Raw genomic sequence first — 18,687 nt, 5'->3', positions numbered from 1 at the left:
AATGATTTTCTTTCCTTCAACCTGTGTTTGAAGGAAAAAAAATGCATAATCTATGGCCAGCATTATCTGCTGGATAAAAAACCTGTGAGTGACAGAGAAAATAGGTGCCTTATGGCAAAAACAAAACACCTGCCAGGACACTGATATATATTGCTGAAAAGTTTATTACTGGGATATCACCACCTGATCATTATCTGGTCTGTTCCTGAATGGTGAGAGAACAAAAATACACAATTTTTTTTTTTTTACCGTATACACTCATGCATGCTCGTGTGCCTTTTACTGTACCAAATATATGAGACAAAAGCAGAATTATTCAGTTTTGGCTTTATTCATTTATGGCCAAACCTGTTACAGATCAGGCCATTCTGAAACTAAACATGAGTCAATCTGCTTGTCTGGTGGACATCAAAACATAGTACTTGACGGCAGTCAAGGCGTTTGCCATAGTGATGGGTTTGTTGGGCTTTGCATAACTGCCACATGCCTTCCAAGCAGCATTTGGGCTGCACTTTGTATTGATCTATATTGCTTCCCCAATTGGGTCCATGAAAGCTTTAGCAGCAGGGACATCCTCTCAACTGAGCCTTATAGTAAGCTTAATTTTGACCAGAATTATTGAGATTTTAAAGAGTCATGCTGAAAAAGGCAGTCCTCTATGACACCAACCTATTTAGCAAGGTGCTTCTGCTAAACAGAACTACAGCCTGATGCTTTGAAGGATCAAAATACAGAACTTTCTCACTTTCCTTCCCAGCAACCAATTAGCTTCTTCCTTTCTGAACAGAAGACATTCTGTCAACACTGGATAAGGGAGTTTTACTTTATAAGCCACAAGTTCCTGTGATGCTCACTGAATTTTTTGACACATTGAGTTGACTTCAATCATAATTCGGAGAAAAGAATAACCTGCACATGAATGGATAAGGGAAACAAGTTTAATTTAAGGGCTTGTAAAACACTACCAGCGTGTTTCGGATGTGTGCGTCCACCCTGGCATGTGGCAGATAGAGACGACATGGGCAGCAGACCAAGATCTCTGCCAGAACTGGTCTTATGTAGTAGATCTACTGCTGAAAATACCGTAATCAGCATGGTGGAAGAACTTTACACTGAAAACACATGACACAGCTCATTTTGCTTCCACATTGTAGTCACTGTACAGAGTTAAGTGGCAACATAGAGAATTGTGCTAGAATATCATTTATGCAAGATCCGCTTTAGTCTTTAAATTTTTTTGACAGCCAGCTGTTGCGTTTATTGTCACAGGAGAGCTCTACACTCCAGATTGATCAGAGAAAAAACACACTCTGCCTATATATATTTCCTGCCTTTCTGTCATATCGCCCAGAACACAAGCCAAATCTTCTCCAAATGCTGTTCAGCTACTGAAACTGCTAATATTTCGATCTTTAATTTCAGCAGTTTTTAGATCAGTACTATCAGGTATATCTATAAGTGTGTAGCGTACAGAGAAACTAGACAGCACCGCAATCGCTAAACAAGGATTTCTGATTGGCTGCTGTATTTCGCTATTTTAACTTTATGGTTCTTTACCCTTCTCCCCCCCCCCCCCCTTCCCATTTTTTTCTGGCTGCTATATATTACTGTATTTCAGAGGAAAACATTTCTGTATAACATCCAATGGGCTGGACATTTTTATCCAACAACATATCCCAGAATGACCTTAAACTTGGCCACATCCAGCGTCTAGGTGGCTTCCATCCTACACCCAATTCAAAGAAAGTAAAACTGCACTTGTGGAGCTACCTCTATTGGATCCCTGTCTGGGATCTACATGCATCAAACGCATCATGTAAATAATTACTGCAATCATCATGTTTAAAAATAACCAAATAATGACTTCCAAAGCTACTGCACAGCAACGGGTAACCTTCCTCAAAACAACAGGCCTTTTGTGTCGAGCTGAATCCATGGCCATACACTCGCACCGACAGAGCATTTAAACCGATACAGATCAGATGTGGACATGTAAAGAAGCATAACTTTTTAAAGCACATCAGAGAAGCTGACAGCCCGCCCCCCAGTTTCTAGCTTATGAAGCTCCACCCCATTAAAAAGGCACCAATATTCTACACACCGTATGGGCTGCCATTTTGTACCCCTGACAACGAAGACTGGTGGAATTGCTGAACAAAAAGGTTATTTTTTGCAGAACACACCTACCGTATTTGCCGGTGACCGGGCGTATAAGACGACCCACTAATTTTACATTTTTTTAAGATTTTTTGCCTGTACTCACCGTATAAGACGACCCCCCTTCCGAGGCTTCCGACACTTCATATTCTTCTTCATTCTTGCTGGAACTGGAGCCATATTCTTCTTCCTGGAGCTGGAGCCAATCACGACGAGCAATGTATTCTATTAATGAATACAAAGACTGCTTGGATTGGCAGAGGCTGTAACATCATCAGCCCACGCCTCTCTGACTCTCAAAGCCAATCTGAGCAGGCTACTGTATGTAGCCTGCTCAGATTGGCAGAAGTTGTTACTCCAATCCGAGAAGGCTCTGTTTTAATTTGAATACATCTCTCACCGGGATTGGCTAAGCGGTATATACTGTGTGTAGCCGAAGCTACATACAGTATTACCGCACATCCAGCAGACATCCGAGGAGCTGACCCGGTGTATAAGACGACCCCTGCTTTTTGGCCATTTTTTTTAAGTGTAAAAGGTAGTCTTATACGCCAGCAAATACAGTATTTAGGAATCCTGTGTTCTTGCCAACATTACAGGTTTATATTTAATGACAAATTGAGCTGTACCTTCAAATTTGAAATGAAAAGCACTTAAATTTCAAGCATTTTCAGAGCCTATTGAAAACAGACAGGCCAAGGAAATCTAAATAAGAAAAAGAAAAAAAAAAAAAAACGAACAAGGGCCAAATCCTTACCGACACGACTTAGCTCACAAAATGGCAGCCCTTACCGTGACACGGTGAAAGGTGCATCGACTCTTTATTGCATGTGAAACTGATGTATTAAGCCCTGCTGGTTTAGAACATAAAGAGGGTTTTCAAGAACAATAGAAAATCTTTATGTGAGTTGAACACCCCCCAAAGAGTAACATAGACGAGTCCTCACTTAGCACAAACTGCTTTTGTAGACAAAAAAAAAAATGGCCCATCAGACATAAGGTATAGAAGCAAACATAGGACTTTCTATCTTTACTTCTCTTGAAAATCCCCTTTAAGTGAAGAACACAACACAATATAAAAAGCCCTTAGGTTCCACGTCTCCGATTACCTAAGATATGTAGTATACACAGTTTTTTTCCCCTCCCTTGCTCTCCACTTGCAGATCATCCATTAGAAAGATGGCAGTTAAATGTTCTTTGCATGCAGCACAAAACATTACAGTGATATATATTATATTATGGGAAAGAGTCCGCTCTAGCAGAGGTTTTTTAGATTACCGATGTATATAAAAAAATAATGGAGAAGTCACATGACTAAAAGTTGGACATGACCGACACCACACTGGTCTGTGTCCATGCCAATGAGTCTCATATGCGCTATGCATCCCAATGAGACTTGTTGATTTCCTAGTACCTGTTAAAATACAATTTTTCATCCTGGAAAATAAACTTTATATATAACTATATACATGAAAGACTGTGGTACTAATTATGTTATCGGATTCTAAAATACAAACAATCCACAATGTGAATACGTTGGCGAGGTGTTGTATAATTTTATCACACTAGACTGAGGCTTTTTTGGAAGGAATCTATTCCTAGTTTACTATGGTTTTGTTTCTAGGAAATTGTTAAGGCATTTGATCTTGGCCTAGTTGATTAACCTGTATTACAATAGCTGGCAATGACAGATGAGGAAATTTATCAAGGCTGGCCAAAAGTTTTTACATTAAAATTGGAACCCTTGAGGTGAAAAGAAAAATCATTTACAAAGCTTGGCTTTGCAAAGCAAAGCTCTTCTGACTTTCGTCTCTCTCCGGCAAAGCTTGCAAGCGTAATTTACAAAAATCTCATCTTCTCGGATTGGCATTAACCAGCTCCAATGCATGCCGGCCTGCTGGAAGGGAACTGACTTTGCCATGGAAAATAACTTAAAAGTAAAATTCAAAAATAAATATCTAAGTGCCAAGTCCAGCAAGTGTTTTTCTGCTCCACCAATGAACGGAAAAAAGCTTTTAGTCAATCCTGTTCCCACAGATGGTGAACCTGTCAATCTCAAGTAGGTCTTTGTTAGCCGAGCTGTTTTTTAGCTCTGTGCCATCCTGCGTAATGTCCTTCTCGTCTCCATCTGGCGTAGTCAGGAACTGGTCGGGGTTACTCTGTACAAGCAGTGGCGCGGTGGAATTCTGCCGTGAAGGCTGGCTGGTGACTGATGTGCTCTGGGCATCATCTGTAGGGACTCCTAACAACAAAAACACAGTTTAGGTTATTCCTAACCTAAGGATACGGTAGACAGGCAACAACTGGTATGCTCCACACATCATTCAAGTTACATCACACATCATTTGGTATGAGTAATTTATTAGGTATTTGACCGATATAAACTAAAAGGTACCAAGAGACAGTAAAGAATGAGAGAGTCCTTTACAGTCAGATTGGAAACACTCGTGTTTGGGCACCTGCACAACCTTATCAGAGCCTACCTGCATAAGCCTTCTCATTGGGTCCGGATTGATTTTTATGGCCATTTACTCACCCTTCCTCCTTCACCGGCGTGAACTTTCCAAAAGAGATCGTTCTGTGGCTGGGATGTGCATACATAGACTGCTGCCGTGTAATGTCTGTAGGCAGTCTAAATAAACCTGTCAGGAGACCCCTTTCTGAAAATGGTAACGGCCATGCTGTTTGGATGACACACTGGTTTTAACATTTTCTTCACCGAGACCTTGGTGCTAGATTATGAATGCCGCTCAAGCTGGGGAAACCAAACTCCCACAGTCTCCAGGGAGAAAGGTGCAGACTGCCAAAAGTGCTCATCCAGAGCTATGCATGCATTTATGAAATCAAAGAAGTGCCACACTCTCGTCCAGCCAACCTAGTGTAGGTTTTCTTCACCGATTCAGAACACAGATTGGTAGTTAGTGGTGCACTGAAATTAAAATTCTTGACCAAAACCAAAATTTCAGTATACACTTGGTCAAAAAACAATATGGACAGATTTAAATTCAAAACGCAATAGGGGTGTTATCCCTATTCTCAGCCGTTGAAAATGAGGAAAGTCAGGGAAAAGCCACAGATCTTTATCTGCACATTTGTTCTAGGGTCCCTAACTCTATGTTACTCAAGACAGGGATGTCACACTTGATCTAGTCACTATAGGATAAAACTGAAAGAGTATAAGAAGAGGCTGTATACTTGGCCTTTTACCAGTGCCAAAAGATTTTGCATTTCTGTTCATTCAGTCCTAGCACAGCTCTGTCTGGCAAGGCAGAAGACATTCTGCAACTAAGCAAATGTACAGCCCTTGCACCTCCCATAGCCTGTGACTTAACAGCAAAGGAGAAGCAGCAGACTAAGGAGTTTAACCTATTGATATATATATCAATGTTTTGTTAGCATCGTTTCGATGAGATCTTTTTTGCATGCTAATCTCAGATCGAACCTGAAGAGTTTACTAGAGTCACAAACTATTCTTTCATGCATGTTCGATCAGATAATATTGGATGAACTTCCATGATCGTCTTTCGAAAAGCTCTGTACCAACGATTCAATTATCATACGATCATTTCGAAAGTGGTATTTTTCGTACGATTTTCTGATCTTGTGTATGGGGCTCAAGAGCAAGGCTATCAAGGTCTAGCATATATGGAAAATGCTGCAACTTGTGAGATGCCATAAAAACTCCTCACCTTGGTTTGTTTTGGATTTGTTCGGAGCCTTTCTTGGTGGTTTCCCTGGTGTAGCGGTGGGAGGTGACTGGAACAGCTTGTCTTCCATTTTGGCCTCCTTTACATACTGGCAGGACTTCCCAAGCAATACGATACTGTTTAAGACTTTCAAAGTTATCAGCCTAGTCAAAGATAAAAGTAAGTAATTAAGTACAGCGTTACAGAAGTACCTTACTGTGAGGGTGTTGAGGCTTTTCTAAACCCTAAATCTATACAATGACACTCTTGTAAGGCAGGCCATGGTGCAAATTTACAGGGGCGGGGCAACTGGTGGTGAGGATTTTTTTTTGTCTAATACAAGGATCCTCACACTATGGCCCTCCAGCTGTTGTGGAACTACACATCCCATGAGGCATTGCAAAACTCTGACATTCACAGACATGACTAGGCATGATGGGAATTGTAGTTTCTGAACAAATGGAGGGCTGTAGTTTGAAGACCCCTGGTGTAATACTTGTAAAAATCCAAATTGTTGGCAGTAAAATTACATAAACCTCCAGAACATTATATATTTTTTCTGAAAGCAGAGGAACTGTAGAATATTAAGTCAATAGCGGCAAATATTTGTTTTACGTGATATTTGCGCAACTTTTTTATTAAACGCAAATTTTCTGGAAAAAAAAAATATAATAAAATGAATGTTAGTGCAAAACCACAACATAGAATACATATTTTTGGTCAAAATCTAAAATAGGAGGTTGCATTGAGTAAATAGTTACCCAACACTCCATGTTTTAAAATTGTGTGCGCCTGTCACCAAGGTGATGCTTTAAAAGCCATTACAGCTCATCAATTTAGAATCAACTAGGAGCACTTGCACTAGAATTATTGTTCTCACTCCAACATTCGTGGCGATATTTGGGTGCTGCGACCTCGGTTTACATACACGTACGCACCCTGGACTTGCGTTTGCGCAGGTGTGTGGGGGCAACAGGGGTTTGTGGAACTAAAATAACAAACATGTTTACTTACCTGCTCTGTGCAGTGGTATTGCTCAGAGTGGCCCCGAGCCTCTTCTTCTCGGGTCCCCAGCGGCGATCGCGGCTCCTCTTCTTCTTGGGACTACCATAGCCAGCCGCTGGCTATGGGGAGAAACCTAGTCCCTGTGCTCCCTAGCTGTGTGTCTATGGAGCAACGCTGCTCAGACTTGCACAGCAAGCGCCCCCCCCCCCCCCCCCCCCCCCAGTTCCTCCTCACTGTTAATGGCTCCTGCTGCTCGAATGCTGCGTAAAGAGGAGAAAAGGGGAGAATATATGTGCTGATCTCGTCTCCCCTCTGTTCCCCTTCACACAGGGGAAGGTAGGCAAAGGGAGACTGAAACGATTTTATCTTATTGCAAGCAATGCATTAAGGTAAAAAATGCAGTCTGAGCTTGTTTGGCTGGACTTCCCCTATTGATCACAGGAGTGCAAATAGTTTTGCACTCCTGTGACCCGTTTTCAGCAGAGAGCGGTCTGAAGTCCGCTCTCTGCTGATGTCACAGAAATCAATCCATGCACCGCGTCATCCCGACAATGGGAGTCTGTATCCGCCAGGTCCCTGGACTGACACCCTGCTCAGCCTCTCAGGGAGCCGCCGAGTGTCTGAGCCGGCCTCTCCCCACCCCTCCACAGCTCAGCGCTCCAGTGAGCGAGGAGGAGGCAGAACGAAGCTCTGCCGATTGACAGTCAGCAGCTCTCTGCTTGGGGGAGCTACCAGAACCGAGTGATTGGCAGTGTTCGATCGCTCGTTTCTCAGTGTAGAGGCGCCGGGGAACAGAAGCAGAATTGGACCAATGCTGCATCCACCTAGGTAAGTATAATTGGGGGAAAAAATCCTTTACTTCTCTTTTAAGGTCCGACTAGTAGCTTAGGACTTTAAATTTTGAGCCTGCAGTGATTATTGCTAGCAGCTGCTAGCGATAAGTAAATCAGGCAGGCTAGTTATATCCAAGATGATTGATCGATCAACTTGGTACATTTAGGCTGCCCAGACACGGTTGGAATCTTGACCAGTTCCTGCTGAAACTATGGCCTGCCTAAATGATGGAGCACCTTGCCATAAGGCTAAAGTGATAACCAAGTGGCTTGGGGAACAAAAAAACATAAAAAATTGGGGTCCATGGCAGGAAACTTCCCAGACCTTAATCCCAGTGAGAGCTTGTGCGCAATCCTCCAGAGGTAGGTGAACAAAAAATACCCCACAAATTCTGACAAACTCCAAGCATTTATTATGCAAGAATGGGCTACAGTCAGTCAGGACGTGGCCCAGAAGTTGACTGCTAGCATGCCAGGGTGACTGCAGAGGTCTTGGAAAAAGAAGGGCCACCACTGTAAATATTGACTCTTTGAAGTCTTAAACTTAATGTAATTGTTAATAAAAGGCTGAACCTTATGAAATGCCTTATGAAATTATAGTTCAGTATACCATAGTAACACCTAACGAAAGATCGAAAAACAATAAAGCAGCAGACTTTGTGAAAATTTTAATTTGTGTCATTTTTAGAACTTTTGGCCACGGCTGTATATACTTCCCTATTTTTCAGACTGCTCTGGTCCAGTCATGTGACTCCCTGTGCAGGGGAGAGGAGATTGTGCTCAAATCTGGAAATTCCATGAGCAGTGCCCTAAACCATGGGCTCCCATTCGTTGTTGGTGTTCCCATATCTCCTTTGCAGCTGCCACAGGGGAGCTGGATCATGTGACCAGAGCGGGCTGAAAATAGGCAAGTATATACATCTTTCTTGAGCAGGTTAGTCAGCATAAGTCCTAAAAGGGGGAGGGAACTAGGGCCGAAACAACTCATCGATTAATCGACAACTAATCGATTATGAAATTAATCGATTACAATTTTCATAATCGATTAATCGGCCAGTAACATAATGGGGTTAAAAAAAAATAAAATTAGCCCTTTATATTCCAAATAAACAAATCGCTACTGTAAATATTACTTTCACTGTTCCACAGTAAAAAAAATGAACCCCTTACAGTAGCGATTATTTGCTCTTTTTTTTTTTTTTTAACCCCACTATGTTACTAAACATCTCAGGCCGGGGTCACACCTCTGTTTTTTGGTGCTTTTTGCAGAAACACACTACAGTTCATTTACATGTTTTCCTTTGGGACACGTTCACATCCATGATTTTTTTTTCAGCTGCTGCGTAATTTGGAAAGTGCAAGGACTTTTTAACGCAAAACGGTGCTATTTTGTTGTTTTTGGTTCAATATACTTCAATGGAGAAGCTGCAGAAAAGCATGTAATGTGTTTTTGCGGCAATTTGTGTTTTGTAATCTGCCCAACAAATTGGCCTAAAAATTGCAATTTTTTTTTTTTAAGGCTATTATCCGATTAATCGAAACAATAATCGGCCAACTATTCGATTATGAAAATAATCGTTAGTTGCAGCCCTAGAGGGAACATTTCTAAAACCAGACAGGCTTAGTTGGAATTCCAATTTAGTTAAAATGTATAAAAAAAATATGCAAATGTCAAAGTCTGATGATAAAAACGCAAAACATTTATAACTTCCTTTTCAAAAGAACCGTGGAAACAAAAACAGCAAGACCTTGAACACCAACACAGCAAGTCATGAAGGTGTTAAATTCAGCTAGGCTGGCAATCTACGGCGCAATAAACAGAATTCACCTACACACATACCAGAGCCTAATCAGAATCTTATCAGGAACACGAGGATACATTAAAAACATAAGCTGCATAAATTTGCAAATATGTGAAATTCATCCACCAGTTTCAAGGCTCTTCTGCTAGTTTCTCTGGAAGGCACAGACACTGCAATATATTCACTATGCAAATCTGTCTGCACATTACCAAAGAAGTTCTCAAATTAAACCCATACACACACCCAATGTGTTTCATTTGCGAAGGCATATTAGGCAACAGCAACACTTCAGGAAAGACGAAGTTAATCAAAAGATAGCAAAACCAGTTTTTACCACTTTATAGGGGAGCGCCACCCAAAAGGGGAAGCTCTGCTGGTCTGCCCCCTCCTGCCACATTTGGCACCTTGCTTTGACAGCTATCCGCTTCCTACTAGTTTTTTTTACACAATGCTGATGGGTGCTTTAGTCAGACCTATAGCCAAGACTTTACTTTGACAGTTCCTTAGTCTTCATTATGATGCTTGCTTAGATCTATTCTCTAAACCGATTGGGTCCTTTCAAACCCAGGTTAAAGTGGAGGTTCCATCAAAAAAACAATTTTGCTTTAAACTCTAGCTTACGACTAAAAAAGGAAAAAAAAAAATAACATTTTTTTTTTTACTCATCTGGAAATGCCTGTTGCTATGTGGTCCCACAAAATCTGCCTTTGAAACCACCTAGGATTCTAACATCATCTCCCTCTAATGCTCCTGGGAAATGTGTGTCATCATTTCCCAGGATGCAGTGCGCTGTCCAATTATCACTCCCCATCCAAGACTTCCAGGAAGTAAATGCCTGTAGGCTTCACAATGCCCACAAGCAAAATGACAACGGTGTAGATATAGTTTTATAAACTATCTTTTTTGAATATCTATGCGGATCGGCAGCGGATTGTAAAATAGTAAGTGACCAGATTTATATTATAAAAACGCAGGATGAAAAGGACATACATTTAAAATATGCTAATTGTGGTTGGAACTCCGCTTTAACTTCAAATTATTTTTGGACTTTAAAGCCAAGTATTTGCATCACATTTTATTTATAGGAACGGGGTGAAAGCAAAATAGTTTTCTATGTGTAAGTTAAACTATGTAGACGACATTTTTCCACATTCACAATGTGCACTAATATTTTGAATAATTCTGTAATGAAAATTAAAATGAGTAAAAGACAAAAGAGCAAGCAGATATAGATTTTCAACAGTGTAAGATCGTGCCTTCTATGGTGTGGCACCATTAACGTTATGGCAGGGTGGGCCAATGTGAAATAAAAGCCCTCCACTAAAAACTCCAGTGGAGCTGTCCCTTGGATGAACATAATTTTAAATCTGTTGTACTAATCTCTTTTCATCCCTGTACACATGGGACAAGCCCTTTAAGCCAACCAGGCTTTACTGTACTGGTTTCACTACTTGGCTTGGAGTAAGCATGCACATATCAGGTATAAAATACGTATTCATGCTTTACTCAATGATAAGTGAATCAAGGATAATAATTCCAGCCACAAAGCATTCACATTATAAAACAATGTTTATCTAAAGTGTAATGAAAACCCACTGAGACTTTTAGAAAATATGGAAGCCTTGGATCACCTTTACAATCCCAAATGTATTTAACAATGATGTTCTACAACCATGGTAGCCCAGCCAAGTTAACATCGTTTTGCGCATATTATCCAACAAAAACGGTGCCCGGATTGCTCCCGCAGACCCCCCTCCTCTGACCCCTACCTTTCCGTTTTCCCCTTTTTCCCCTCTTTTCAGTAATTTATTTTAGGCTCTATTATGCTTGTTCTCTCAAGTACTATTAAAAGGTTGGATATCGTTGAAACTTCCAGTGTTTTGCATGAACGGATTGTAGAGCAAGATATGGTCCTAGAATCAGCTTAGATCGCACTAGATAATTGTGACAATGCATAGTGACTCTAGGCAATTAGAAAACCAGTCATTACTGTTCTTGTACACTCTACTATGTGGACAATAAGTAGTCTATCGTGTAATGCACAATTACTATATTCATTTGTTAACTACTTGCCGTCGCCGCACCGTCATAATACGTCCACAAGGTGGCTCTCCTAGGCGAGATCACGTATTATGACGTCCTACCTTTTAGCCGCCACTAGGGGGCGCACGCGCGCCGCCGGAGGCGCGCGCGCGCGCCCCCCGCTCGCCCCCGACTCCCGTGCGTGTGCCCGGCGGGCGCGATCGCCGCCGGGCACACGCGATCGCTCGGTACAGAGCGGGGAACGGGAGCTGTGTGTGTAAACACACAGCTCTCGTTCCTGTCAGCAGGGGAAATGCTTTTCTTCGGTTCATACAATGTATGAACCGAGGATCAGTGTTTCCCCTAGTGAGGCCACCCCCCCCCCCCACAGTAAGAACACACCCAGGCATACTTAACCCCTTCCTCGCCCCCTAGTGTTAACCCCTTCACTGCCAGTGGCATTTTTATAGTAATCTAATGCATTTTTATAGCACTGATCGCTATAAAAATGCCAATGGTCCCAAAAATGTGTCAAAAATGTCCGAAGTGTCCGCCATAATGTCGCAATACCGAAAAAAAAATCGCTGATCGCCGCCATTACTAGTAAAAAAAATATTAATAAAAATGCCATAAAAATACCCCCTATTTTGTAAACGCTATAACTTTTGCGCAAACCAATCAATAAACGCTTATTGCGATTTTTTTTTACGAAAAATATGTAGAAGAATACGTATCGGCCTAAACTGAGGAAAAAAAATGTTTTTTTATATATTTTTGGGGGATATTTATTACAGCAAAAAGTAAAAAATATTCATTTTTTTCAAAATTGTCGTTCTATTTTTGTTTATAGCGCAAAAAATAAAAAACGCAGAGGTGATCAAATACCACCAAAAGAAAGCTCTATTTGTGGGAAAAAAAGGACGCCAATTTTGTTTGGTAGCCACGTCGCACGACCGCGCAATTGTCTGTTAAAGCGACGCAGTCCCGAATCGCAAAAAGTACTCTGGTCTTTGGGCAGCAATATGGTCCGGGGGGTAAGTGGTTAAGGAGTTTCTTCTTTTTGTAACTATTTCACTTTATTGTACCTGTATAATTCTTTATCACTCAAATAAAGATATATTGATAAAGATATATTGACAAGGAAAACCCACTGAGACAGTTTCTGTGACGGAATAGCATTAGGAAATGCATGAACAAAATGCAATCTTTCAGTAACTTTGCATGTACTAAAGAATTGATACAAAACCTTCATCTTTGCCCACATTCTGTGGCCTAGGCACTATGTTAACAGGAAATGACAACTGACCGGTTCTCTTTTTTCCCCTAATTAAATTTTACTATCAGTGCCCTATCTTTAGCTGCCACCCTTTCTAGTGCTGCTAATGGGTCATACTTACCAGAAACGTGATCTTTGCTGTGCAGACGGCATGGCACAACAACTTTACGTCAAAAAGCTTCCCAGTCTTGCAATGCATCCCCTACAAATGCAACCTCCAGAACGTGGTAATCCTGCCCACAAGCCTGTTAACATATTACCGGACCTTTCACTATTTGGTAGTCAACAGCAAAAATCTCAGTGAGAGCATGGTTTAGGTAAACATAGCTTATAGAAAAAACATTATGAGGCTCAGACAGTTAGAAACAGCGCATTAAACCCTTTAAACAACTATGTCTACTAGAAGAATCTGATGAAATGCTTACCCAAAGTAAAAGAGCACCACACAAGCATATGCCAGGACACCTTGTACCTTCACTGAGCTGGTAACCACTCGGATTAACTAATAAGAGGGGGAAAAAAACTTTTTTTAGTGCACATACAAAATTTTATCATCAACCAGCAATACAAGTAATCATCAAAACTACAGTGTGGCTACATATTAGCACTTCTGCCTTATAGCACCTGGGTTCCCAAAATCTAGGTTGTGTGGATGTTTCTGGGCGCTATGATTTTTAGGAACATACTGAAAGATATACTAGCATCTGACCCATCAATCCTCGTCTACATACCTTTATGTCCATTGTAGTAATATTAGACTGAGCACGGATGGATACGTATGGGTTCAGTGCACTCTAATCAGCTGCTATGTTGAGTTCATATAAAGTAATCAATAAGTAATTGCATGTCAGAGAAAATTAAGGGACAAGTATGTACAGAATGACAGATGGCGGGGTTCCCTTCATTTTTTATATGTTTAGGAAGCACATAAAAAGGAAGACATCAAAACGCAAGTAATTTAAAATTGTCGCTCTCCATACTTTGTTTTCTTTAACCACTTCCCGACGGCCGTACGACTATATACGGCCGCAGGATGGCTCTACTTCTCTGGGACGCCGTCTTTTTAGGGCCGCCCCTTTCCTCATTCCCTGCTGCAAACTTCTGTGCTGGCCGTGTCCCTTGGACACGGCCAATCACAGATCGCCGTGAACGGCCAATCCGAGTGGCCGTTTGTTAGGCGATCTGTGCGGCCAATGAGAGATGATCTCATATGTACACATAGGAGATCATTTCTCAATGCCGGCTCTCACATTGACAGCGTCCTGTCAGGGAGAGAGGAGACCGATCTGTGTCTCTTGTACATAGGGACACAGATCGGTCACCTCCCCCAGTCACCCCCCTTCCCCCACAGTTAGAACACTATATAGGGTACACATTTAACCCCTTCCTCGCCCCCTAGTGTTAACCCCTTCAATGCCAGTCACATTTATACAGTAATTTGTGCATTTTTATAGCACTGATTGCAGTATAAATGTGAATGGTGCCAAAAATGTGTCAAAAGTGTCCGATGTGTCCGCCATAATGTCGCAGTCCCAATAAAAATCGCAGATCGCCGCCATTACTAGTAAAAATAAAAAAAAAATGTAAAAAAATAATTCTGTCCCCTATTTTGTAGGCGCTATAACTTTTGCGCAAACCAGTCGCTTATTGCGATTTTTTTTTTTTTTTTTTTACCAAAAATATGTAGAAGAATACATATCGGCCTAGACTGAATTTTTTTTTTTTTTTTTTTTTTTTATTGGGATATTTATTATAGCAACAAGTAAAAAATATTGTATTTTTTGTCAAAATTGTCGTTCTTTTTTGTTTATAGCACAAAAAATAAAAACCGCAGAGGTGATCAAATACCACCAAAAGAAAGCTCTATTTGTGGGGAAAAAAGTCGTACGACCGCGCAATTGTCAGTTAAAGCGACGCAGTGCCGGAAGCTGAAATTTCACCTGGGCAGGAGGGGGTATATGTGCCCAGTAAGCAAGTGGTTAAGAAGACAAAAAGCAATAAGCAGAGTGCAGTAATCCAGAGAAGACCATTAGAAATCATCTTTTACTGACCTTGATAATCTAAAATGGGATTAAGGGCTATGCTATCAGTGTCTTTTTGAATAAGCTTGAGGAGCCCCCCCTTCAAACAGAAAGTGTGCTTGCATCCTAATGAATGTAGTCCAAGGCCTAATTTAATATTTATATATGTTTAGGTTCTAATTATTGCAGCAGAAGCTAATTAGGTGTCTAATATAATTAAATGTACAGGCAAATTAGACACAAATTAATGCCCAATCTACTTATTAGTGTGCGATTTGCCACAGGCGGTAACAAAACTCTAGAGTTCGAACCAATGAAATCTTACACAAGTCTGCCTGAGTGATTGCACTCCCATTTTCTCGTTTCAGACCCGTTACATCTCATGTTTTCTTTTGCTTGTGGCATGTTAAATTTAATTTATATGCATGCTAATGATTACCGTCTGATCTTTGTACAACACAGCAGTCTAACACATTAATACTTACAAGCACTGCGAGAGGGAGAGGAATAAAGCCCATACGCCTGGAGACAGAATCGCTATAGTCAGTGTAGGCCTGGAACAAAATAAAGACGAGGAAGTCTGAACGGTGTAACCTTGTGAAGTTTATATATTCCTTATTTCAAGTGACACAAAGTGGAAATACATATAAAATGATGATGATGAATTTCTCACTCATGTTAAAATACATAAAATGTATAAACTTTACCCGATTTCTTGGATACATCAATAAAATGGGCTGAAATCAAACTCACTCTGACTTCTTTTTGCCAATAAAAATTCAAGCATCTTCTATGAAAATTATGAAGGAGAAATATGTACAGGGAATATAGATTTTAAAGGGGAGACAAACCTTAAAACATTTCTTAATAATCCCATGTTGTGTTAAAGTAGAACTATAGGCAAAAACTTTATTTTTTTTTCCATTTTGGGTAGAGTAAGGGAGGTAGTAAGAGAAAATTCCTTGGGTCACCAGAACTAGTTTTCCCATTGGAAAATTTCTCCTCTATTGCTTTTCTAGGGACAACCTAAAATCGTCACTTTCAATGATAATGGTAAATAGGAAAAATAGAGAGGACAAATCTCCATAAAAGGGGGACACACAGCTTTCAAAACCAAATAGGTGTTCTAATCCATCTCCATTCTGTCCATAGCTAAAAAAAAGTTTTGCCTTTGGTTATGCTACAAAAATGTAGCTTAAACATTTCTAACACCCAACTCCTGCTTCAGGCTTAGTGGCTAAAGGATCCCACTGTAACTGCATCGTGGGGGTTACCTAGTCACTGTCACCCAGAAGTGTGTTTTTTTTGCAAAGCCATCAGCCACTGGTTAACCAGAAACAGATTTGTAGATTCTCCACATATTGGCTATCTGTATAGCAGCTAAGAAGTCTGCATGTTAGTAAGCAGCTTCTAATGCCGCGTACACACAATCATTTTTCGGCATGAAAAAACAATGTTTTTCGGCATGTAGAAAAAAACTTCGTTTTTTCCAACTTCATCATTAAAATTACGTTGCCCACACACAATCGTTTTTAAAAAATGTTCCATGCGGCTAACGCCACCCTTGGGGCTGCTTTAGCCGATTTCCTGTTAGTAAAAGACGATTCGCACTTTTCTGTCTGTTACAGCGTGATGAACGTGCTTACTCCATTACAAACGGTAGTTTTACCAGAACGAGCGATCCCATCTCATAACTTGCTTCTGAGCATGCGCGGGTTTTTAATGTCGTTTTAGCCCACACACGATCATTTTTTACAACCCGAAAAACTACGTTGTTTAAAACGTTGTTAAAAAATGCAGCATGTTCTGAAAAACTACAACAAATTTTTTCGAACCCGAAAAATTATGTGAAGCCCACACACGATCATTTTAAATTACATTTTTTTAAAACGTCGTTTTTTTCATGCCGAAAAATTATTGTGTGTACGCGGCATAAGATTCACTCCATAGGCAGCAATAAAGAGAGCGTTGTTTTCAGTCTGAACTTACATAAAAGAGAGTTTCAGCGAAGTGCACTCAATGTACAACACTAGTTCACAAGTGGCACAGTATATAATGGGAAAATACAACTGGCACCATGTACATGTATAAAATTACATTACCTTTCAAGATCCACAGCCTTTTCTTCCATTGTTTAGTAAATATGTGGTTATTATGTAAAATCTAATTTATAAATTAAATCGAACAGATCCAATTTATAGTCTAAAGCAGCCATTCTCAATCTTTTTACTTCAGAGGAAACCTTTAAATAATCATCAAGTCGTGTGGGAATCCCTGCTAAAACCAAAATGTATCGATAGTCACTGGGAAAATGGTCCTTACAATGATGGTCATTGGAAAGAATGCCCCTTATATTTGTGGCTATTGGGAAAAAAAACCCTTGCACTGGTGGCCATTGGGAAAAACACCCCTTACATTGGTGGCCATTGGGAAAAATACCCCTTACATTGGTGGCCATTGGGAAAAATACCCCTTACATTGGTGGCCATTGGGAAAAATACCCCTTACATTGGTGGCCATTGGGAAAAATACCCCTTACATTGGTGGCCATTGGGAAAAATACCCCTTACAGTGGTGGCCATTAGGAAAAATACCCCTTACATTGGTGGCCATTGGGAAAAATACCCCTTACATTGGTGGCCATTAGGAAAAATACCCCTTACATTAGTGGCCATTAGGAAAAATACCAATTACATTAGTGGCCAGTGGGAAGATTGCAGACAGCTAAAAAGATCATTTGTGTCATGGTGTTGGTTCTAAAACTATTTAGGTACCATAAGATGGGAGGTCAGCCACAGATCAAGGAACCGTGGTTGAGAATGGATGGTCTAATAGTCAATATTTCTATTCTATACATTTATAGGAGTGAAAACAAGATTTCAGTTATCACTATAACCTAAGCAAACTTGAGCCCACATCTGTCTTTTGATATACTGTAAACCTGATTCAAAGGACACAAATGTTTAGATTTACCATCTCTCACCTTAGCTCTTGTTGTGGGCACTGGCTATGTGCTTGAATGCTAGCAGCAAGATTTACACCTAAATGCTACCTATAAAACCAGCTGCCACATCCCTGAGAAGGACAATTGTGCCTTTCTTACCCCATGAACCTTGGTGCTCCTAATTGCTCTGAGAGTGGTCAGCTTGGGGCCATTTTTTAAAACCCGGAGGTGACTACACACTAAAATTGTAACTCTTAGACATCAGTCATGTATTCTTTAAATCTGTATTTACCTTTACCCAGCATTCAAGTTCAGCCAACTACACAGGTACAAATATCAAAAATTCAAAGGCTTTTAAAATACCTACAGTGCATAATCTGTGTAAATTGAGCATGGACGCTCATGTTGGCATACATCAGTATTCTTTCTGTACACCCTACTCATCTCTGTTGGTAAGGAATTGAAGAATTTAGAAAACATGGAGTACCCTGCATCCCACAGGCTGTAGGTGGGCAATTAATCTGACAGGGACTAAAGTGAAAGAAGGCTTATCGAATGGGCTGATGTTCCGTGTATGACTAGATTTGGACAGGAATGTAACTGTTTAGAACAATGATTATGTGTTGTATATAAAGAGGATGATTACCACCAAAAGAGTAACAAGTTAATATATTTATATTTTTAACAGACATTTCCAACAAGCACTTACGTTTTTTTGGCGGCTGCTCACAAGTTCAAAGGCAAGACTGGCTCTGTATTCACTGTAAACCTTCAGGAAACATACGCATGGCAAGTCATTAAAAAGGGCCGTTTTCAGGCCTGTAACTTACACAAACAGAAGATTTGATCTAGATGGCTTAAAGACCACTCCAGATTCCACAGTACCGTGCTTAAAATTCACCACATCAACGCTTCTGCCACGTAAACTTCAACACGTCAAT

General features: G+C 40.5%; 1 protein-coding gene across 1 annotated transcript in view; it reads right to left on the bottom strand.

Moving 5' to 3' along the window:
- Positions 1-3,689: 3,689 nt before the first annotated feature.
- TAPT1 (transmembrane anterior posterior transformation 1) overlaps positions 3,690-18,687 on the bottom strand; it is a 117,868-nt gene continuing 102,870 nt past the window's right edge. The window contains exons 10-14 of the mRNA XM_040335212.1: positions 18,456-18,515; positions 15,288-15,356; positions 13,207-13,283; positions 5,847-6,007; positions 3,690-4,399 (exon numbers count right to left, since the gene is read on the bottom strand). Of these exons, the coding sequence (XP_040191146.1) occupies positions 4,173-4,399; positions 5,847-6,007; positions 13,207-13,283; positions 15,288-15,356; positions 18,456-18,515 (594 nt within the window). The 3' untranslated portion in view covers positions 3,690-4,172. The remainder of the gene's footprint in view (positions 4,400-5,846; positions 6,008-13,206; positions 13,284-15,287; positions 15,357-18,455; positions 18,516-18,687) is intronic.

Source organism: Rana temporaria, chromosome 1, assembly GCF_905171775.1.
Source record: "Rana temporaria chromosome 1, aRanTem1.1, whole genome shotgun sequence".
NCBI classification, from domain to species: domain Eukaryota; kingdom Metazoa; phylum Chordata; class Amphibia; order Anura; family Ranidae; genus Rana; species Rana temporaria.
The sequence above is the reverse complement of the archived record's forward strand: the minus strand, read 5'-3'. Positions and strand labels throughout refer to the sequence as shown.